At 41.1% G+C, this 25,184-nt stretch overlaps 1 protein-coding gene across 1 annotated transcript in view; it reads left to right on the top strand.

Annotated features, from left to right (window-relative positions):
• KCNK2 (potassium two pore domain channel subfamily K member 2) overlaps nt 1-25,184 on the top strand; it is a 213,603-nt gene that overhangs the window by 55,306 nt on the left and 133,113 nt on the right. Inside the window, exons 2-3 of the mRNA XM_082251999.1 lie at nt 1,033-1,343; nt 17,468-17,585. Of these exons, the coding sequence (XP_082108125.1) occupies nt 1,033-1,343; nt 17,468-17,585 (429 nt within the window). The remainder of the gene's footprint in view (nt 1-1,032; nt 1,344-17,467; nt 17,586-25,184) is intronic.

Raw genomic sequence — 25,184 nt, 5'->3', positions numbered from 1 at the left:
ACTTGGCACACCGCTGTCTTTAAGAGAGCACTGGTACCACTAACAGTCTCTCCCCTTGTCTGTCCTTGCACCATGCTAATCCACTCACTATCTGTCCTTGCTCTCTCTTCTTCCTCTCTGGTTAAGGTCGCTTCAAATGCCTCCCATGGTGGGATCCTTCCACACCAGCCTCCTGAGCTCCACCTCGGCAGGGGTCCCTCAAGGGCCACCAACAGCCTCTCCTAGGCCTCTCCTCCCCACTGCTTCTCCATCTTCCATCCCAGGATGAGTCATCCAGCCCTGGCCTCTAATAACCCTGACCCAGATCCAGTGACTTATCCCTGAGCTAGACTATAGTTTGCCTACTTCGTGTAGCACACACTTGAGGGTTCTACAATGGCCAGATGCACTTGGTATTGCTTTCTATTGAAGCCCACCATGATATGAATCTGATCTCTCTGCAGGAAATGCTCATACTGAATAACATAAAGTCAGTATTAGCAAGTAGAGCAACTAAATGATGAAAATGGATAATGTATTGGAAGCCCGAGTCTTTGGACAAGTGACCTACTGTATGTCTCCTGAGTGTTTCTAATTGCTACATACTTTAATGATTTTTTTTCCTAACTAGTGATAGTATTTAATAGGAAGCTACAGCGTGTACATCCTGCCTTGCTTTTGCCTGTGTGCTTTACCATACCTGATGCATATCTGAGGGAAAAAGTAATTATGGGCCACATCTGGTGCTAATAGTTTAAGCCGTATCAGGTGCTTATTGTAGAATGCGGTCTTATACTGATTCAAGCAGAAACATGTACGAGGCTATACTCTTTAATGTTCATATATCACTTAAGATAGACCGAACAAAATGACAAATCCTCTGTCAGGTAAAGCTTTAACCATATATGTTTTTCAACTGCCTATTTGGCTACTAGCCTGGAGTTCAGCTTTCATTGAAATCATGGTCTATATATTTTAATTGCTACCAATCAACTAGAAATCATAAGCCAAGCATTCAAATAATAATGAGTGAAAACATTTATTTTTTCATAGTGGCGGCTCCTGACTTACTGGATCCCAAATCAGCTACTCAGAACACCAAGCCAAGGCTCTCCTTTTCTGCCAAACCCAACGCTTTGTCCACTCGGGAGGAAAGGGGCATAACCGTGAACGTGATGAAATGGAAAACTGTGTCCACGGTATTTCTCGTGGTGGTTTTCTACCTAATCATTGGAGCTACAGTCTTCAAAGCCCTGGAGCAACCTTACGAGACTTCACAGAGGACTACTATTATTATACAGAAACATAATTTTGTCTCTGAACATTCTTGTGTGAACGCAACAGAACTGGATGAACTTATACAGGTAATTACTCAATTTGGTGTTCTAGACTTAATAAAATGAATAATGATGGGATAAGAATCTTATTATAAGCGTTAGGATAGTCAAAGATTGGCAGATATCTCCCTAAAATGAGAGGTGGAGAGATAGCTGTACATTCTGGAACAGGAGGACTGAGCATTGGCACACCTCCCAACTTTTTGAGATGGGAACTAGGGACACCTGATTAGTTAAACCCACCCAGTTAAAGTGCTTTTTTTTACCATTACTATTCCTTTATACTTTGTTTTAAAATTTACAAATGCAGCAATTTAGACATTTGATGAATCCCTCTTTGAAAGATAAAACATGCATTTTATATACAACTATATGGATCAGACCAAAATGAGGGACAAATGAGGAGGAAAGAGGGACAGAGAGACTTTGTTCTAAATCAGGGGCAGACCCTCAAAATCAGGGACAGTTGGGAGCCATGCATTGGTATATTGTTCGTGTGCAACCACTGTTTATATTGTAGTTTTCACAGAAAAGCAATCTAAACAGAACGGGACACAAACTCACTGTGACCACTCATAAACCTCTGTTTTTTTTTTTGTGGAAGGCTTAATTTAAAAAGCCACCTTTAAGTATTATTGAGCCAGTATGGAAAGTGCTGGAAAGAGTAACCACAACATCCTAATAGCTAACCTCATTCTCCTCGATTGAACCCATGATGCTTTCTGATAGTCATCCAAAACTTACAACCATTGACTTCTTATTTACTAGTCAGTATTAGACTTATAAAAAAGCTCCCTAAAGAGGTGAAAATTAGGCTTCCTAAATCTGGCAGGTAGTCCACCATAGGTCTGAACATACTGTGTCTGTTTAAGCAAACCTATAATTACATGTTAACGTAATGCTGTCTTAACTAGCTGGGATGGAAGACTAAACAGTAAAAAAGCCATCAAATCCTGACAAAAAGCCTAGGCGAGGGGGAAAGTCAGATGGGCTGATTCTCCTTTTCAGGATAGATGACAATAACAAAATGTTTAGACTTGTGATTAGCTTTGATGGAGCATGAAACAGCATATTTTACAGAAAAAGAACGTATCCTTTAAGTATATATAACTACTTAAGCCCCATACACACGTACCGATTGTCGGCCACAAATATTCGGCCGCCGACCGATCGGCCGATTGTAGGCTTGTTAGTATGAAGCTTCCGACAGCGGACAGCGCATTTTCAGCCGAACAGAATCTGTCGTGCAGGCATTAAAATTTTTGTAGGCCAACACCAGAATGGCCGATTGTTCGCCAGTCAGTACAGATTTCGGCCGACAGACAGCAGATTTGCAAGACTGGGCATGCTCAGAAAAGAAAAAAGACAAGGAAAGTTAACCATCACATGACATCACTTCTGCAGTCGGCTGTTGTTGGCCGACAAAATTCGTGTGCAGTCTTTTGCAGTTTTCAACAGACACGACAGCCCTGAACAAAAGATGGCCGATCGTTCGGCCGACGATCGGTACGTGTGTACGGGGCTTAAGATGCACACATTCTGATCTTATCTAAATCTTCAGAGCATTTTTTTACCTTTTTTTAAATTTATATAGAGACATTCTTTAAAGGATATATGTAGTAAAAGTAATATGTAGGGTGCCATTACTAGGTTTCTTTCTAAAAATACAAGTTAGCTGGCTTCAGTAGTTTCTAAGTCACTGTATGCAGCAACTGGAATAGGAACATTTGCTCTGCATAAATGTTCCAGTTTAGTGACTCAGAAAATTCTTTGCCCATTTAGGCGTTTAGGTAAGTGACCCTGACAATTCTCAAAAATACAGGTTATTGCAATAGAATAAATATTATACTCATCTTTCTGGTATTCTCTGTCTTCTACCTTCCCTTTGTTCCAGTCCTGCAGCCGCCAAAGACTTTGCCATATAACACTTTTTTTGGTTTCAGTTGCATGTGGTTTCATCTTACGACTCCTACATCACTGCTGTGACAAAAAGCATCAGAGGATGGAACCTCAGGAGTTGATTTACTGAAACTGGAGAGTCCAAAATCTGGTGCAGCTGTGCATGGCAGCCAATCAGCTTTTAACTTCAGCTTGTTCAATTAAGCTTTGACAAAACAACCTGGAAGCTGATTGGATTCTATGCAGAGCTTCACCAGATTTTGCACTCTCCAGTTTTACTAAATGAATCCCATAGCATGCAGCATATGAAAATTCTGGAAGTGTTGAATGCCAGAGAGTCTTTTGGAGGCTGCAGCACTAGAATGGAGGGAAGGTAGGAGACACAGGCCACCATAGAGGTGAGTATGATACTTCTTCTATTAAAATGATCTGTATTTATGTGCTTTTTGAGCTTTGGTACATCCAAATAGTGGATCCATGGTACATCCAGGTAGCAGGGAGCATGTGACAACACTGGGCCAATCATTTAACACCAGGGCCTTTAAATGAAAGTCTATAGCCCTGTATAAGTTTGACTGTAGCTCTTGGTGGCTGGAGGTTGGTAGGTTGGTATATCTTGAGGGAGCAAATAAATTTAACCCTTCCTTGTCAATCCACAGGTACACTTTAAAGTTTGCCAAACTCCATTTGCTTTGTCATAATGGTATGTGGGAACTTTGCTTCTGAGCATGACTTTCATAGAGATCTGGAGCACAATTCCTGAATTGTCCTGGACCAAAAAAGGATATCAAACAAGCTCATGCCCAGCTGCTCAAACTACAATATGACCAAGGAAGTAATACATAAGACAGCAGAGCTCTTTTTTTTGTCTGACACATTTCAATTTACAGATAAACTTTCAAGTGGTATCATCTTCTTCCTGAGGTCAGACATGGCTATTTTACGGCTCACTTGGTAACAAAAAAAACGAAAATTACAGCAAAAGCGAGATAATGGAACAAGGCTGAATACAGATATTATTACAGGTTACACTGTAGTTGTAAAGTGACAAGAGAAAAGATATAGATGGAAAAGGTGCGATATATATTAGAGCCTACCCGTTAATAAAAATGAACATTTCACATGAAAAGGCAAACCAGGGACTCCAAATCACATTATTGTACTGAATATAAAAAGTACCCCTTTCGACCAACAAATAAGAAAATACTACCTCTGAACACTAATGTGATTCAAAACCTGGAAAAAGATTACATGGTTTATGGCCATCATTAACATTGTGTTTCACATCATTAGAGACTTTAGATATTCTAATATTGATAATGGAATTGACCAATAGTGCTTCCCAACTATGCAGAACCTAGAAATCATAAGAATAAATTTATTCGAAATTCTAAAATATTAACACCGTAATAACAATGCATATAATTATATCTTTTTAAAAATCAATATAAATTGTTACCTATGCCAAACACTAATATGAAAGTCATGACCCTTTGTAACAGATTTGAAATGAGGTAAGAGAATCAACAAGGCACCGTGAAGTGAGATTCATTTCTATGACAAAGCACTGTTTTTGGAACAATGCTATACCATGGGATCATTGTCAAATGACAGTGATCACCATCAAGGAATCAATATATTTAAACCTCCAGTATGATTGTGGCTGCTAACTACACCAGGCCACTAAAGTTGCACAGTGTGGGGTGGGCACATATTGCACCAGGTGCGTACTCATGTGGAGTTATATGCACACATGCACGCTGCCATATATATGCGAGTGTTCTAACCTTGTTAAAATTGGGACCTCTGATCAATAATGGGATATCAGGGATGGCATGTTAGATTTTGTTGGTGGCAGCCCAGTGCTGTTTGTTCCTTGTGAGGTGCTTTCAGTGTCCTAAACAAGTTGAAATTGTGAAATTTCGCTTACGGTCTATTAAAAAAAAAAAAAACTGTCCTTAAAGTGGACCTTTAGTCAGAAAAGTATGTCCTGCTAGAAATATTTCCTTATGCTTCATTTCAAATGTGATATAACTTCTCTCTGCCTTCTCTGTACTATGGGCAGCTGCCTGCTCATAGTTAAAGTTCTGGTGGACATAATTTTTCCTTCTAAAGATTATACTGAAAAAGCAGACACAGCTACAAACTCTTTGTATTGTAAATTAGTGATTTGAATTTCCTGTTTTGCCTTGAATACTTATCTAGTTCTCCTACAGTTTTTGTACATTGTACACACTAATAATTCTGTTTATGAGGAATTCTGAGCATGGGGATCTCATACAAAGATTCGGAGCACGTGGAAGCTCATACAGAATTATGAATATAGTTTTGCTGCCGGTGTTTTCTTATTATAACTAAGGCCGCTGTAGGATTGCTTAACATAGAGAGATTATGGAAATATCTACTTCTCGCTGACAGAGCTGTCAAGGCTAAACACACCGCAATCATTTACTTCAATTCAAGACCTATGCTCTGCATAGAGGGGAGTTTATTTGCAGGACAGGTACGTTATCATGTGTCAACATGAGTTTCCTTTACACATGGCCATGCATTTTTGATGGACGTTGACGTGCGTTTCCAATGCATTTTTTTAAGTTACAATTTGGAGTAGATAGAGTTACCAGCCATTGACCAAGGGTTGGTATTCCCATTGCCAACATATTTATTTTACAGTAAATCCATGCTATATTGAATTTAATGAGTTGCCACTGACTTTTATAGGCCTTCCACTACACTAAAATGCAGGACAAAATGAAAATATATTTTTCAAAATGCACTGCAGCTCAGAAATGGGAACAGACTCTAATTTTATTATAGGGCGTCTGGACACAGGGTTGCATTTAAATAGTTACCTTAAAGAGGAGTTCCAGCCTGGGGAAAAAAAAAAAATAATCAGCAGCTACAAATATTGTAGCTGCTGACTTTTAGTATAAGGACACTTACCTGTCCAGGGAACCCGCAATGTCGGCACCCCAAGCCGATCCATCCATCCATCGGCCCTGGGTGCAGGCGCTGGCATCTTCACTATTGCTGTTCTAGTAACAGACAGCATATCCCTCTGGTGAGTTTATTTTTACCATTGGTGAAGGATTGGCACTACGGGTGTTTTTAAGCATTGGGCGAAGGCTGAAGTGAAGCACTTTTATATGTTTTACACCCATAACATTATGAACTGTTTATTTTTGTTGTTTATGTTCATTTTTGTGGACACTTTTATTATTTTAGCGCTGCATTTTTGTTATAATGAAGTTGAAGTGGGGCTTGTCAGGAAATTGCAAGGCCCTGCCACTGAGAAAATGTAGGAGAAAATGACGCAGTGTTCGCATCAATGTATAATGTAAGCTTCCAGACTAATGTTTCTAAGCAGAGAATGCTGTGTTTTTGTCTTTCTCTGGATTCTGTAGTTCAGGATTGGGTTCTGGAGCTTGAAGGTTCCAAAGTGTCTTAGGTCAGGCAGAACCTTCAATCCCGTGTCTAGAGTTTACTGGATGCCTGCAGCCTGTGTGCTTAACTAAAACCTTCAGGGCCCTGGTGCAAGAAATCATGAAGGGCCCTCCTGGCCCCATCCCAGGGTCCTTTCTCATGCTCTGCAGTGGACCATCTGTGGTCCTGCCATCTTGAAGACCCCACATGGTGGTGGAACTCCAGGGTCCCAGTCACAAGTGCAACCTTTGAGACCCTGGTAGTTCTGACACTGACCTTACTAATACTAGGGGGAAAATTTGGAGGATGTAAGGGGGCACTCTGGAAGATATAGGGGGCACTCTGGAAGATATAAGGGGCACTCTGGAGGTACTAAAACAGTACCTCCAGAGTGCCCCCTTACATTCTTCTGAGTGCCCCCTTGGAATCAGTGGCAGTAGTGGTGGTGGGGGGGATGGGATTAGTGACAGTAGTGGTGGTAATGGTGGGAGGGGGGGTGGGATCAGTGGCGGGGGGGGGAATAGAATCAGTGGCAATAGTTATGCAATCTGGCCATCACTTGCTTGAAGGCACATGTACCATATCATGTTCCATACCTCACCCCAAAGTTTTCCCATATGAGCCAGGTACTGTACAAGTTCCTGGGATAAGCCACAAGTAATAACAGAACTGAGTCCAACTTCAAGTTAAATAACTGCAGGGCATGCAATTACAGCACTTACAATTTCAGGGCATCAAATTCCAGAATAAACCGTTATGCTGCATTTCACTTCAGAGCATGTGTACTTAGCTTCTCTCCCTGTCACTGGACAGCAGTTGGTACCTTTCCCTGTTGGGCTCAATGCTAGTCCTTTTCCCAATTTTAGTCCTACTTGTGTTGTCAGGACCTCACCAGGTATTAGCCAGCTAGGAAATACCAGACACTGGAAGCTTCACATCTTTGCACTACGTCCCATGGGGGTCAACTATGGAGCTGAACTCCTATCTCCTTGCACTCTCTGCCCGAACTCCTCCCATCCTCTAACTCATCATATGCTTCCTAAGAGAGGGTGCAACCCAATGGCCAAAATGGGATGTATACCATTTCCCTTACATTATTATTATTATACAGGATGTATATAGCGCCAACAGTTTGCGCAGCGCTTTACAATGTGAGGGAAGACAATACAGTTACAATACAATTCAAAACAGGAGGAACCCTGCTCGTTAGAGCTTACAATCTAGAAGGGAGGGTCAAGTGAAACAAAAGGCAATAACTGTGGGGGATGGGCTGATGGAGAAAATGGAGGTACATTTGTTAGGTGTGGGTAGGATAGGCTTCTCTGAAAAGGAGGGTTTTCAGAGATCGCCTAAAAGCTAAGAGAGTAGGAGATAATCGGACAGATAAGGGTAAGGAGTTCCATAGGATTGGAGAGGCTCTGGAAAAGTCCTGGAGGCAAGCATGGGAGGAGGTGACAATGGAACTAGAGATCAGGAGGTTTTGAGAGGAATGAAGAGAGCGATTAGGTTGGTATGTTGAGACTAGGCTAGTGATGTAGCTAGGGGCTAAGCTGTGGATTGCTTTGTAAGATGTTGTAAGTATTTTGAATTTAATTTGTTGGGTGAGTGGAAGCCAGTGGAGGGCTTGACAGAGAGGAGCAGCGGACTCTGAGCGATTGGTAAGGTGGATGAGTCTGGCGGCAGCATTCATGATGGATTGAAGGGGGGATAGCCTGTGTAGAGGTATGCCAACGAGAAGGGAATTGCAGTAGTCGAGGCGTGAGATGACCAGGGAGTGAACTAGGAGCTTTGTTGTGTCTTTGGTTAGAAAGGGGCGTATTTTGGAGATGTTGCGGAGGCTCAGGCGGCAAGATTTGGACAACAATTGGATGTGGGGTTTGAAGGAGAGTTCAGAGTCCAGGACAACACCTAGGACCTTGGCATGCGGGGTCAAAGGAAGCAGAAAGGTCCAGAAGTAGGAGTACAGAATAGTGTCCATTGGTTTTGGCCATTAGTAGATCGTTTGTCAGTTTTAGGAGAGCAGTTTCAGTGGAGTGTTGAGGCCGAAATCCAGACTGAAGGGGATCAAGGAGGCTATTCTCAGCAAGGTGGTCGCACAGTCAGTTGTAGATCAGACGTTCGAGGAGTTTGGATGAAAAGGGGCGTAGCTTGTTCAGATTGGTTGGGTCCAGTGAGGGCTTTTTAAGTATGGGGCTGACTAGTACATGTTTTACAGAGTTGGGGAAGATGCCAGAAGAGAGGGAGAGATTGAAGATGTGGGTTAGAGAGCGTAGAATAGGGCCAGAAGGTGAACTTAGCAGCATGATTCTAAAACAGTAATAAAGCAACAGCACGGCAAAAATATGCACCATTCATTGGCCAGCAGTAAGGAACATGCCCGCCCAAAGGTATCCAGGGAGGTGTTCTTTCACAAAAGCTCATCACTGGTCATCAGTTGTTCTCTCTGCTCTCAGTGCATCTGAAAGGATGGCTACAAAGGAAGGTTTTGATAGAACAGGCATAAAGGAAATTAATGCAGATGGGGTTCTCTGGAAGATATTTATGAGAATTAAATGTTCACATCATCTTTAAGAAATAGGATAATATATGTATATGTAATTGTTGTATTTTGACTTTATTTACACTTTATGTTTGATAGAATTTTGTGTTTAAGTGATTTACTAAAAATCAGTCTTGAGGTAAAAACTACCCCTGCAAAAAAGACATTTAACACATATCTCTCCTACTGCTCATGCAGCTGATCTCTGTAGAAGTGAAGGGAAAGAACTGGCTAAAAACCCTACAGAATCTGATAATTCCAGGGGTGCCGTGTCTCTGGTCCCTGCTGCACTCTGTGGTTCAGTCCGCCGACCTCTACACCATTACTGTATCCTGTAGTGATGTAAGGGCCAGTGGGAGGAATCACAGCATGTAGTGAAGGTACCAGAAGTCAACTTTCTCGTAAGTGGATACTTTTTCTTTACTACAGCAGAGATCTGTAGCAGGAGCTGTGAGTATTCAATGTCTTCTCTGCAAGGGTAGCTTTGTTCTCAAAATTGATTTCAGTGACAGTCACTTTAACAAAAAACGAATCTGACTCTGTCTTGCTATCTCTGCTGTATTGAAGTGTAAGCACTCTGAATGTTGATGTGCTCATTTCTACCCTTCATGTTGCCTGTCATCTCAGCATTCTCTGCTCGGTACTTTCTCTTCAACCAAAGCGGAATCCAAATAGGATAAATTTTGTGTTTTGAAGTTACAAATTCCCCAGTGTTCTGTCTTGCTAGCAAGCAAGAGCAACCTAATTGTAACATGCTTTTAATGATTTAAATTAGAACTATGGGCAAAACATTTTTTTTTCATTTTGGATAGAACATGGGAGGGCTATAACTGATGGGCACTGATAGGTTGCACTGATATGCGGCACTGATAGGTTGCACTGATATGCGGCACTGATGGGCACTGATAGGTGGCACTGATGGGCGGCACTGATGAGCAATGATAAGTGGTGCTGATGGGCGGCACTGATGGGTGGACTGAAGGGCAGCACTGATGGGCAGGCACCGATGGGCACTGAAAGGTAGCACTGATTGGCATCACTGATGGGCATAGGCTGGTGCCTCTGATAGGCACAGGCTGGTGTCACTGATGGGCATAGAGTGGCATCACCGATGGGCACTGTTAGGGCTGCATTGTAATTAGGGTACTGATAATCAGTGCCCTGATTACCTTTACACATCTCCTCTGTGAGGTGATGCCACTGATCGGCTCTCCTCACCTCACACTCTGTCAGTGTGAGGCGAGGAAAGCTGATAAATGGCATCTCCTTGTTTACATGTAATCAGCTGTGATTGGACACAGCCAATTACATGGATAAAGAGCTGCGACAGCGGCTCTTTGCTGAGATCAGGGTCGCACTGTGTCCCAGTGACATGCCGCACCCACAATCGCCAAGCTGTGCGCCCCCGCGGGCGTTGGATGGCAACTAAACTGGGCTGACATCATATGACATCGTCCCAGAACCAGAGCCATCCTGCTCTGCCATCATTTGTCTATATGATAGGTGGAAGGCGGTTAAAGAGGGCACAGACGACAATAAAAACCTAATAGGTGCTTTAATGCAACTCTCCTCTATCCAAAATGAAAAAGATGTTTTGTCTTTAGTTATACTTTAAATAAAGTTGAGGTCCCAGTTGCATTAAATTACAAATGTGGACTAGAAGTTGCAAGTCACACTAAAGGCATCTCTATAAAGTACCAGCATAAGGCCATCTGGAGCAATAAACAAGCTGAAAGCAAGAGTAATTGAGAGTTACCACTCTCAGTCCTTTGCATGCAAAATCAGGCACTTTCGCAGGATGCAGAGAAACACGATGTCCTTTTGCGAATGCGTAGCAGGGCCATGAATAGTAAATGACACCCCTACACATCAGCAAATACACGCTTACTAAACTACATGGAACCATAGCACTTCTTCTCTGCATTTCTGCTTTTCTTGCATGTAAGGCAGCCCACTGAAGTGAATAAGGTGACCTACACAGTGCACGCAGGAATACGCCTGTGCTTGGTCACAAACCTAAAAGTACATTGACTCGTGAGTCGTGAGCAATCTAGGCTGACCCAGGGACTGAAGATCTGCTACATGTGTACAAACCTATAATTATAGCCAGCGCTGAATTCTTATGAGTTATATGTACCGTATGAATATAGTGTATAGTGCTAAATTACTATTATGCAAATGTACAGATAAGTGAAAAAACATTCACAAAAAATATAATTCATACAAAAAATTTATAGACATAGACAGCGCAATGTCAATAATAATGATGTAATCACATAAAAATAATTAGTTACCTATAGCATAAAAGTCTGTGCAACCAATTATTTGCACCAATACAAAAGAAAAAATGTCCAGGTATAGAAAAAGCAGAGCGTGTCACCCAAACTGGAAAAACAGAAAGACTTCTATATGTATCCACCACATGTGCAGATTGAAAGCTCCAAACCACTTACCAGAACATCATGACCCTCTAAATAGGAATGATCATAATGTGCATGAGATCAATCATGGGATTCCTCTCGGCAGCTGTCAGTATTCAGCATCACATACTCCAAAAGCATTTCTGTTTTTTCTATACTTGGACTTATTTTCTTTTGTATTGGTGCACCACTACTTACAGTTTTGAAAGAACATTCATGATTTGAAGCAAGCCCAATGAATTGGTTGCACGGACTTTTATGCTATAGTTCACAAATTATTTATATGTGATTACATCATTATTATTGACATAGCACCGTCTATATCTATTCACTTTTTGTATGAATTAAATTTTTTCGTGAATGATATATGCCTTTTCACGTATGTGTACATTTGCATAATAGTAATTTAGCACTATCATACATATAGCTCATAAGAACTCAGCGCTGCCTATAGTTATAGTTATATTTATATTTATGGTGTCTATTATACCTGGGCATTGGGTTAGAGGCAGATTATTTCTCATCCTTTTTGTAGTTATCACACAATTTGGTGAGGAGCACGTTTTTCTATTCTATTTATCTGTACAAGACTGACAATAGAGTCTGAAAGGGAGTACAAACCACCCAGACTAAACTGATGACTACATTTTGCATATTAATATTTTACGACTAACTAGAGTTCAGCATTAAGTATTACATTTTGTCATAGAGGTCTTAACATTGGATCATAAGAGGGAGGACTAAAGAATACAGAGGAATTTTTGTTATGGCCTACGTCAGTGTTTCCCAACCTTTCTTTAGTCATGGCACCTGTTGAAATTATGCAAATCTTGATGTATCCCAGTCTAAACTGGGTCCCTTGTCACATCTAGTTAATTCATTTCAGTCAGAATATAAACTCTGAGGAATTTATGGTTATTCAGAGAGTCGTATGTATCCGAATGTCCGAATGAAAAAATAATGTCCCCATTGATGGGGCCAAGGGCCTCTTCCCCACAACCCTGGCCTGTGGTTGTGGGGGTCTGTGTCCAGAGGGCTTATCCAAATCTGGAAGCCCCCTTTAACAAGGGGGACCCCAGATCCCGACCCCCCCTATATGAATGAGTAGGGGGCACATAGTACTCCTACTCATTCACCAAAAAAGTGTAAAAAGTAAATAAAAACACAACACAATTTTTGACAATTCCTTTATTAAAAAATAAAAATAAAATGTTTACCAGGTGTTGATCCATTGTCAATCACGACACCCACTGCCGACCCAAAAAAAGAAAAACAAAGAAAAGTCTCCACTCCTACTTTCTGGCAGCTCCGACGTCTAACAGTTCTTAAATAGCTAAGGGGCGGGGGCACCCGGTGACATCACTAGGTGGCCCCGCTCCTTGTGATGTCACCAACCGTGGCATGCTGGGTCAATGAGGTCACCCAATGATGTAATTGGGGACTCCACCCCTTAATTATTTAAGAAATGTCAGATGGTGGAGCAGGCAAACAGTGGGGGCCTTCGTCGGTCCTGGAGGTTTTTTTCTTTTTTCAGGTCCGGTGGTGGCGGCGGGCATCATAATTGATGATGGATCTACATCAGGGGGGACATTTTATTTTTATTTTTTAATAAAGGACTTGTCAAAAGCTCCTGTTGTGTCTTTACTTACTTTTTAAACATTTTGTTGGTGAATTGATAGGGGTACTATGTAACCCATTATCATATACATGAGAGGGCCAGGCTCTGGGGGGCTTCCAGATTCTGATAAGCCCCCCGCCCGTAGACCCCAAGCACCCAACTTTTGGTAAGGGCATGTGGCCTGGCATGGTTCAAAAGGGGGGGGGGGCGCTTGCTCGCTCCCGCTCTTATCTGGTCTGCTGGGCTGCATGCTCAAATAAGGGACTGGTATGGATTTTGGGGGGATCCTACGTTGTTTTTTTTACTTTATTTTGGCATGGGGTTCCCCTTAAAATCCATATCAGACTCTCATTGTTTTTTTTTTCTGTATTTTTCAAAGCCAGAATTCTTTTGTTTACATTTATGCTGTCAGTGGGGAAGCCCACTGACAGCTGATGAGTCACTGGTTGTTAAGGACGAGGCAGCCAGCTTCCTGGCCCATTCCTTAACAACCAGCTATTCTACACACACGAAATTAAAATCAGTCAATCATTTTTCGACGATCCAAATTCTAATCATTGCGAAAATTTGGAATTTGTTCGAAAATTCATTAATGAAACAAAATTTAATGAAAATAAACAAAACGATTTCCGAAACAAATCAACAAAAGTGATTTCTCACTTTCCCTCTCCTCTTTTACATTAGAGTCCTCAGTTCCCCTGCTCTTCACATCAGAGTCCTCAGTCAAACTAGGTTCACATAGGTTTGGGAATGTGTGCAGTTCCAAATCACACAGAAACGCATTGCAAATTTCTTTGATTCCTAATGGCAGCTCCCATGCATAAGCGCCCGAGGCACATTTTCATGCACACCAAATAGCATGGTGGCGCAGCACCATGTGGTTAGGTGCAGCACAATTTTTTAAAAGATTTATAGGTATAGTATAGTATCACGGCACCCCTCACAACCCTAGTTGACTCACCAGGGTCCAGCAGCACCTCAGTTAGGAAATACTGGCCTACATAATGAGCAAACATGGTTGCCCCCATGTATGTATACTTAATTACCAATAATGCATGAAAAAAATGTTTTTTTTAATCTTATACAGTACATTATGTAGAAGCTGGTCTCTTTACCATGTTTATAAAAAAAAATATTAAATAGATTAAACATTTCTTTTAAAGGCTTCCCCTGTTGTTCATAAGTAGAATGAAGGAAGAATTCCTTCTTTGTAATCTGGAGTGAGACTTCCCTTTAATATGTGGGGTTATGTATTTCTATCACGTGTCTGGCAGATGGAAGAGGATGAGAGAACTGGAAGTACATCATAGTTTTCTGGATATATTATATATTTGGTAATTTCTGCATTAGATCAATACAATTTGTTACACTCCCCAGCTGTCATGCCTGTAGCAGACATTATGCCAGGTTTCAGGGGGCATAGCTTAAGTTGCCTAGCAACCGTCATGGAACGGGCACATCTTATGCTTTGTATTCCGCAGTTAAGACGGTGAATGCAGTGTCATCTGAAACCTAAAGCAGTGTTGTGCAAACCTCCCAACTTCCCAGGAAATAAGGACACCTTGTAGCACACAAAATGCAGGTGGAGGATACACTCCTGCAACACCCCCAGTTGAGAGGAGATGCAGATTTTTTTTCTTTCGCATATACAAATATTGATGATTTTCCTTTTTTTTTTTCAGCAATTCAAAATAGCAAACACAATCATTTAAGAGTTTGACAGAGAGTTTAGAGCTGGAGTGTCCTACCTGTGGCCAATGGGTCGCATTCGGGCCAAGACGGCTATGAATGCCGCCCAACACATAGTCTTAAACTTACTTCAAAATGTTCATTTATTTATTTCTATTTTTTAAATTTTTTGCAAAAATGTGGCCGAAGAAAAAATTGACAGTTTTATCTTTCCAAAGAAAAATCTCTCACTCCCAATCACGCCTTATTCATGTCATCAGTTTTCAGCAGCACCTATATTTGTGAGAAACTATTTTCAAGGCTGAAGCACATGAAGGGCAAAGTTAGAGCCAAAATATCTGATGAGCACCCAGAGAATTCATTGAGAATTGCTATTTCATCCATCGAACCAGATATGGATATGTTAGTTTATCAAAAACAGTGTCAAAAATCACACTCGTTTTATGTTGCCCTCTTTTACTTTTATGATAAAAAAAATTACAAAAAAATGAAATTTAGGTAAGTACATTATCTATATCAGTGATTGTCAACTTGTGATCTGCCTGACTTTTTCTGCTCATCAGCTATCTTTATTGTTAGTGTATTTTATGTGTGGCCCAAGACAATTCCTTTTCTTCCAATGTGGCCCAGGAAGGTCAAAAGGTTGCATACCCTTGGTTTAGAGCAATATTCCTTTTCATGTTTAAAGCTGTACTCAATATTAACCCCTTCTATCTAATTACCCTAGTAAAAAAAATGTAATTTAATGGCCCAAAACTCCAAAAATCTGAATCCATGGTCATTTGACACACCGAGTTATCTTTCTTCTGGTCTGCAGAGTGGGAGGGTCATTCTTCAGGTGCCTACACCAATGCCTGGTGCCATAGACACTTCCTTTTGGCTGTCCATTGGGTCCTCGTAGATTCCTGAAGACTCCAGTGGCAGCGTAATGACTTTCTTTAGTTTCTAGGACACATGGTCTCCAGCAGGACGCAGATGGCAATAAAAAAACCTGATAGGGTTTCTAAATCCTGACCACTCTTTAAAAAAAAAAAAAAAAAAAAAAAAGGTTGGACTTAAGATGTACTTAAAATAATAGCTAAAGGGACTGAGGAATCTGTAAAATACATTTTAATATTCCAAGCTATGGCCAGGGCCGGTGCTAGACTATTTTGTGCCCTGGGCAAGACCAGCTACTTGCACCCCCCCCCCCCCCAATAAATAAAAAAAATCTTCAAAATTTCCCTATTCTCGCAGCACACTCCATGCATTCCCCATACTCCCCCCTATACTTGCATCACTTGCAGTGCCCCCATTAATGCAGAGTGACCAGTGCCTTCATCCAATGCAGAGTGACCAGTGCCCCCATCCAATGCAGAGTGACCAGTGCCCCCATTAATACAGAGTGACCAGTGCCCCCATTCAATGCAGAGTGACCAGTGCCCCCATCCAACGGAGGCAGCCCAAGTGGGATCTATGGTGCCCCCCTGTTCCAGTTCACGGTGCACCGTGGACATCTGGTAACCCTAGGGTGGCAGCCAGGCTAGTAGAGAAACCAGCTGCCGTAGCAGCCCCTAAGCAGCAGTGCGCCCTAGGCGGCTGCCTAGTTCGCCTAGTGGGAGCACCGGCCCTGGCTATGGCAATGTGTTCCAGCTTGCAAAGGATTCAGCATCTCCCAGGCTAATTTCTTATAGTACCTGTTAATTACATAGTGCTTAAATGTTCCTGTCCCCCCAAAAAAGCTCATTATCTTATAGAGAATATCTAGAAATGTTAGTTGTGTCTAAGGAGTGTCCTAAAAATTCACAATTTTGTCCTAAATTCTTTTTGAAAAAAAGCATTTTCCTGTGCCTTGGCACTTCTGTTCTGTAGCCTAATATCTGTTTATCTGTGGTATATGTTTATCTAGGACATGCCTCTGACTGCTAGTCTTACATTTGGAGTGAGAACTGGTAAAGTGAGTACTGTGCCACTTACTATTCTCCTAGCTGGAGGTGAAGCTGTACTTGTGGACCTGCAGTGCAAGGATCTCCCTGCTTCTAATTCATGCATTCTGTTGATCTGTGTGCCCCCCCCCCCCCTCACTACTGCTACTTCTTGAAGATTCCCAAGGTAGTCATTAAGGGGCAGCTCTGACATGAGGATGCAAAGCCCTGCTCCTCTATCAAGATGGCTGCCTTTGCATATACACAGTGCAGAACAAGGCATTGTAACTTAGTAATGGGGAAACAATTAGTTGCAAGGAGCCTACAGACATAACTGATGACTAGTACTTTCCCCAGTGCATGCCTTTTTTGAGTACAGCTTTCAAAAATTTAAAGCTCTTTAAAATGCCCCTTAGTCCCACCAGAAGGTGACATTTAGAGCATATGGAGCAGATCTCTATAGCTTCTGAGAAGGCACATTGAGTTCTTTAGGCCTTCAGCAGTGCAAACACTGTGTACTTGACTACGGCCAAACACTGCTGGTTCACAGCCAGGGTGACCAGTGTGACATAGCAGATACAGACAATGCTTGCGTTCTGAAAATGATGTCTCATTTGTCATTACTGCCTTGTTTTAACAACTTTATTTCAAACTTACAGCATGTAATGGCTGCCATTAATGCGGGAATAATACCTCTGGGAAATGGCACCAGCCAAAACAGCCACTGGGACTTGGGCAGCTCGTTCTTCTTTGCTGGGACTGTTATAACCACAATAGGTAGGACCTGTTTTTGTGTTTTATATATTTTTATTAAAATTGTTATTAAAGTAACTGTCACCACAAAAAAATGTGCAAAAGAAGGCTTCCCGAAAACAAAAAATTAAATAAAAAATTAATGCAACGGACCTCTCTGGCAGTGACCCTGATCTTGCTGTCTTGAAGAGCTATGGTGGGGGATCCCTCATCTTTCATATCTGCCACACTTTTGCAGGATGCCTATGTCTCCAATGGCTTTCTGTGATTCCATCCTCTGGTGCCCATGTTACTACAGGACAAAGTAGTGGTATAGGAGCCTGTGGATGGAACGTCATAGTGGGAAACTCAGGCATTCCACATGCCAAAAACTTTTTATCATTCTAAAAGCTTTTCAACTACTGTAGCTTTTCAAGGTGGCAAAAATAGGAGTCAAAATCTACCAGAGAGGTACTGTAAGTATTATTCAGCTTCTTTTGCAAGGAGATTTTTAGACTTTTTTTGTGGCAAGACTTTCACTTTAAAGAGTTTGTGTAGGCAAAACCTATAAATACCCTGAATACATTTCTATAGGCAAGAGATGTCCATTCCACTCATCACTGCAGGGCTGTAATTATTATAATGGCAGACATATTCCTTATTTTTTCTTTCTTCTGTCCCCCTCTGAACTGTTGGGGGACCACACTTATTAAAAGGAGGTGCCAGGATTGTTAAGAGGCGTTAGAAGGCTCTTTGAAGTTCAAGAAGCACAAAACCATCTCTTGTTTGTAGGTCTATACAGATTAAAAGGCTGTGTATATAATACTGTTATGCCTGCTTGCTATTTTGGCTAAATGTTGTGGCCACCATCATTGTTAGGTGTACTCAAAAAAAAAAAGGTTTGCATATAAAGCCGACTGTATGCTGCCTTTAACAGCACATTGTAGTTTTCACTAAATATTCATATCACACAAATGGCTTCATCGAACCGCATATGCTTAAAGGAGCCTGATGTCTAAATACAGCCCTGAATCACATTTCCTTACACCACTCAATGGCTACATTTACATCCTGTTACCTTTGCCACAATGGTACATGATAGCACAAATCCAGGTAGAAAGGAGACATAGGAGGTCCTATGGAAAGAAGCACATAGCACAGAGGGCAGCAGCCATAAACTGGATGAGATTAAATGCAGCCTGTTCTTTCTGTGCGTGGACCTCAATTTAAAGTGGAACTTCACTCGCCCAATCAACATTGATTATTTTTAATAAATCTTTCCTGCCTAGAGGAGAGATGTAGGGTCTTATAGACCCCAAATCTCTCCATAAAGAGAACCTGTTATGCCCTCATATGTAAACGGTGTTCAAACCACACATGTGAGGTATCACTGCAAACGTTAGAGCGAGAGCTACAATTCTAGCTCAGAACCTCCTCTGTAACTCTTAACCGCTAACCTGTAAAACATTTTTAAAGCGTTGCCTATGGAGATTTTTAGGTTAGTTTGGCGCCATTCCACAAGTGTGCATAATTTTAAAGCATAACATGTTAGACATCTATTTACTCAGTGTAACATCATCTTTCTGTAGCAGGATTCCCAGCCATTTTGCTGGATGTGGGTCCACCAGGGTTACCGCTAGCAACAACAGCACATTTAAGCATGCTCTCCAAGTGTGAGCACTGAGACAAGAAACAGTCCGGCACCTATTGGTTTTGTATTTATTTAGGAACTTGGATGGGAGAAGGTAATGAGTGGGATACTCCTCTGGCTCAACTATACACAATAGAATGGGATACTGAGAAAAATGCCTCTTGATGCTGACTTGACGCTGGCTGAATGCCGGTCAACGCCCGTTGGCGCTACTTAGTTCTGACTTGCTACCTGTGAACTTGAACTGACTTCTGACAATCTCTAGTGATACAAAAGTCCTGTAGGTAGCTTAACTGTGAACACTGCTGGAACTCTTAACTCTTCGGGGCCAACACTGGCACCCCCTTTGCTCTTCAGGGCTTAAATTCTGGCACCCCCTTTCTAATCTTCTACATAGGCTACCTGTCTCCTGGATCCCTCTGACCTTCTGGAGTGGTCGCCTATCGTAGGCAGACCCTGGGGCATTTTACAGTACTCACGACACTGCTTTCTTTGAAACTCCAGCCCCCACAGCTCTGCTTGGTCCTCAGCACACTGGATCCCTCTCTGCAGCTCAGCTCAACCCTCTGTCCTCTTAGGCCAGCCGCCTAGGACACCCGTTCCATGCTGACAGGAGGAGAGACAGCCGTCACCTCCCTCCTGGGACTCTGCTTCCAGCCAAAGACAATCTGTCATGTGCTCTCCTCAGACTCATTCCCCTTCCCAGGATGCCTTGCGGCAAATTCTGCCCTCTCTGGGATAGATACAAGCCCTGATGTGCTATTGGCCAGGTTTCCTCCACTGTCCAATAAGAACCCTCATTGGATGCAGTGCGGAGACTCCCTAGCCGGACAGTCATACCTGAGGACACCCTGCTGATAAGCAGGCAAGGTCTCCCCTATAGGTTACGTATTACCTACCTAGGAGGGTGCTACATTTCACATTATATGAAAAACTGGGCTAACTTTAGTGTTTTATTTTTTTAATGCATGAAACTGTTTTTTTTTTCCCAAAAAATTGCGTTTGAAAAATTGCTGCGCAATTACCGTGTGACATAAAAAGTTTCAATGACCGCCATTTTATTCCTTAGGGTCTATGCTAAAAAAAAGTATATAATGTTTGGGGGTTCTGAGTAATTTTCTAGCAAAAAAGATATGATTTTTACACGTAGGAGAGGCGTGCCAGAATAGGCCCGGTATGGAAGTAGTTAAAGCCCAACTAAACTTTCATTTTAAATCAGCTAATACATTTCAAGTCTTACTGCATCAAAACAAGAGGCATTTCAATTCTTAAAGCGGCTTCATACTACTCCAGGCGGTCCTAACTAGTGTTTTTTTTTTTTGGGTTAGCTGCATTTTTCTAAGAATATCCATGGTATCCAGGGGTTTTGGTGAGGTTTCAGAAAGAGCACTAAAGATGCAGCATGCAGGAGTTTTGGTGCGCTTTCTAAAACTGCATCAAAACTTCATGACTCCATAGAAGTCTATGGGAAAGCACAGATAACCCGCACGAAAAACGCAGGTTAGCTGCACTTTAGCAAAAGCGCAGAGGGGCAGTGTGAAGCCGCCCATACAGCAAGTTTTCTTTAGAAAGCAGCCACCAAAGCCTGAATAGACAAAACCTGGGAAAATGTGCATGTATTGCAGAGATGTACTATAATATAATATAATGTAATAATATAATAATATGTAATAATGTAATATATATATATATATAAACAGGCAAAAAATTTGGGGGAGCAAAAATTTTTTGCCTGTTTATTATGTATTCGGTCTGACCAGACTATCGAGGTTGAGCAGCCCTCCCCACCCCCCACACACACCTGTACTCAATCAGTGTCCACCATCAAGTGGATATAGGAGGAGTCCCCTGTAGTGCATTTGCACATCTCTCCCAGCAAGGAGTATTATCTCCAAGGGTTAGAAAGGCTGGATTCATCTCTTTTTCATGGATAGTGTAGGACCCACTGATAATGGGGTACTTTGACGCAGTAGTGGGCTTGAGCACGATATGGCCATATGGTGGGACCAAACCCCCATTTTTATTTATGGACTCTCTTCAGATTTGGTAGCAATTTCTTTTGCATTTGCGCGCTATTCTTTTTTAATATATATATATATATATATATATATATATATATATTTATTTTTTTTTTTTATTTATCCCCCCCCCCCCCCCCCGATATACACTGTATTGTGTTACAAGCTAAAGAAAAGTTTATTTACATGCTTCTTCATATTTCTGTCTCTGATGTGAGATGGCTTTGTTGCTTTGGTTGGAACAGTGCTGCTCTCTGCTGTAATATTTTTCTGATGAAATGGAAATACATACCATTTACCTTCTGCTGAGCATTTCTCGGTTGGTTAGAATTCATACGAATTCATAAGAGTCTGACATTTTTGATTGAAAAAAACAACCCAGGTTCTGAGAACCTGGATGGAACATTGACATGTCAGGGCACACAGATGTGGAAAAGAGTCGATTAATAATTTACTGGGAGTGCAGAACATAACATTTTAATCACTAGAATGTGTATAAAATGTAGAAATAACTTAAAAGCCTTCCTCTTGAATACATTTCATATCCGCAGTAAAAACCTTGAACAGGACACTTTCTTTTTTGGTGCTGAAGTTTTGTTGCCACCTCAATTTTCAGCACAAATAACTTTTTTCATGGCATTTGGGTAAATGATCACACCCAAGAAAAGTTATAATCATTTACCAACCCCTAAAGTAAAGCTGGGGTTTGAAAAATGTAGCCACATACATAAAGTAATGGTTAAGAGTTCGTTTTAGGGTCAGGTTTAGGCTAAAGTATAGGTTTAGGGATCATATTGATTTTTAAGGCCAAGTTCACCTTTTCCAGAAAATAGCCTGAGCAGTCAATAGGTAATAAGTGGGTATTAAAAGCTTTGCAGCTTTGTAAAATTTTTATTAATCTTATAGTCATACCTGTAGGGCATTTGAGCCCCCCTGGAAACTTGGCTGAAAAACTCACACATCCGGCCTTGTTACCAGGATGTGAAAACCATTGGGTGCTCACTCCCAGCATTACAGGAGTGAAAACCAACAATTTATACATCCTAGCAACAAGGCAGGACATAGAGAGTGCTAACTGTGAGTTTCTTTGGCTAGGCTTCCAGAGGGTCCCAAATGGCCTGCCAGTATGACAATAAAATGAATGAATATTTTACAAAGCTGCACAGGTTTTAATAAACACCAGTGCCCCTTGACTGCATAGGCTATTTTCTGGAAAATGTGAACTTAGTCGATAAAGCAGTGGTTGTCAACTTATAATACACTCAATTGCGGCCCTTGATGTCTCCAAAGGGCCACATGTAATATTTCTTATATGTAATGCTAGAGAGTACCATAGACTGAAGACTTAATAATGGAACTAGCCAGAGATTGTTCTAGAGGACTAGGTTTTTAGACTGAAGTCATGCTTTAGGGACAGTCAGTAATTAGGGACATCTTCTAGAGATTACTGTTATTAAAACCCCTTTGCAAATCAATTCTGTTACAACTGACTGCTGGGACCTGAGGGCCTCAATCCAAACACCAAAGGGCACATGTGGCCCCTGGACCACAGGTTGGGCACCAAGTCTGTTCGGTATACCTGCCATTTGAAAACAAATCCGCTTGTGGCTACATTCATAAACTAGAGGAAACTAGAGATGCATTCAAGATTACCTGGGGAACCCTGAAAGGTCGGGCATCCAAACTGCAACCTCTGAAGCTTCCTGGCAGTACAGAGGTGTGAAAGGTGAGGGGAGTGAGCTAGCCCCAACTCCACCAGAAGGTATTGAAGGTTTTGGCTTTCAGTGCACCTGAGGTTTAAAGCCCAACCAAATTTTAAGTTGAAATCATCATAATACATTCAGATGCATAAAAAAGTGAGCAAGGTCTTACAGGTTGCTTTCTTTCGAAATCAGCCAAGTGTTCGATATTAAGCCCCCTCACCCCCATAAAATATGTAAGTAAAAAGGGAGGATCGGTATGAGCTTGTATGTAGATGGGATACGTTGCATGGCCACCTAACTTGTGTTTGCAATCATTGGGTCCATCAACCCTTGTCATGTTTATGTTTATAGGATGTGTCACGCAGTGTCTCACAGATTGCATCCTATGTTGTAATATGTATTTTAAATCGTCATACTGATTCTTCAAATGAACAGACAAGGACTCACTGCTCAAGGTGGTGTAATTGCCTGATGACTCACACAGGTGCATGCCCCGGCTCGCCTCCGTGAAAACTTGATAAAAAAAAAGGAATTGGCAGCACTCCAGGTTGAGTCAAAATCCAGATTTATTGACTGGACACGATTGTCATATTTGGATGTCCAGTCAATAAATCTGGATTTTGACTCAACCTGGAGTGCTGCCAATTCCTTTTTTTATCTGATTCTTCAAAAACAAGAACTTAAAAAAAAAAAGAAAAGAAAGCAGGCAAACCTGAGTAGAAAAACCTGTTTCCAGCCAGCATACTGTGTAGAAGAACCCTTTTCTGAAATCTTTGCAGAGGTCCAGAGTTCCTCCTTTTCAAAAGTGGTTAGTTAACTGTGTTTTCCATATGTTTTAAATAGACGTTGCTAGAGACCACAGGTGGATTTCTTCAATAGGACAAAATGTAAAAAATCATTCCCCTAAATATGTATAATCCTAACACCCCTTATCTCATAAGGACAGTAGTGGATGGAATAGGTAATAAAACTTGTCCAATCAATTTTTGCCACTCAAAAAAAGTTTCTGGGAGGAGGTTTGAAAAATTGTTGTACTGGACTTGAAAACATTGACAGATCATCCCAAAAATGGCCAGATCGGTTGACTGTCGTCTCATATCTATTTCCAGCTGTATTGTGTATGAAAAAAATGTTCTATCTTTTTCTGGTAAAGGATCAAATTACTTCTCCAAAAGACTGTAATTGGATGTAAAATGTTGTTACCTACTGTCAGGAAATAAATCATTTACAGTGCAATTTAAAAAAAACTTGAACGGGTTCACCTATCTGCTGAAATAATCCTATAAGAAAATCGTCCACAACTCACATTCCGCATCAATGTCCAAAGGGACAGCCAGTGCTGGAGAGTGACAGAGCCAGTCTGCTGGCAGCTGATGTATTTCACATTAGACTTAATGTTCAGGATCAACAAGGACACAGGATATTATTCTAAGGAAGGCTGCAGATACAGCCTTTACACCAGAGCTCATTGCCTGGGCATGGAAGCCTGTTTTCCTACAAGTAATTAGATAATCTTGGTAGTTTCTGCAAATGCGGGTTAATGAACACTTTAAAGTATGCTATTTTCTAAAGTTTATTTGCTGACTGAAATGTGGAGTTTTAAAAAGTTTTTAAAGGACACTCCAATAAAGTAAGCATCTACAGTGCAAAATGTTTTTCTGATTTCTGTGGAGGCAGACGTTGGTTCTGTCTGTGTCCATTATGATGATTTAGCCTGGATAATGTAACACTCTGGGGTGAATTTACTAAAGGCAAAAAGACTGTGCACTTTGCAAAGTGCAGTTACTCCAGAGCTTAGTAAATTAGGTAAAGCTTCACTTTGCAACGAATACCCAATCAGGTGCAAAGAAAAAAAAAAACATTTTTACTTGCACATGATTGGATGATAGAGTCAGCAGAGCTTTTGCTCATTTACTTAACCTCCCTGGCGGTATGATTATGTCAGGAATTCTGTACCAAAAGCGGTACAATTTTTGCATGGAAATTTGGCGTTATGTATTATAGGCCTACAATTCTTAGTAATTACTGACTTAAACCTGACCAAAACAAGACTCTAGTAGACATCCCAGATGTGATAAATTTGAATCACAAACGCATGAATTATAATCAAATCAATAATATAATTTTATTATATAATATATATATATATATATATATATACATACACACATATATATATATATATATATATATATATTATATTATATAATAAAATTATATTATTGATTAGATTATAATTCATGTGTTAAATATATATATATATATATATATA

Source organism: Pelophylax lessonae, assembly GCF_965119305.1.
Source record: "Pelophylax lessonae genome assembly, chromosome: 3".
Lineage (NCBI taxonomy): Eukaryota > Metazoa > Chordata > Amphibia > Anura > Ranidae > Pelophylax > Pelophylax lessonae.
Note: the sequence above shows the minus strand (reverse complement) of the source record. Positions and strands in the feature narration are given on the sequence as shown.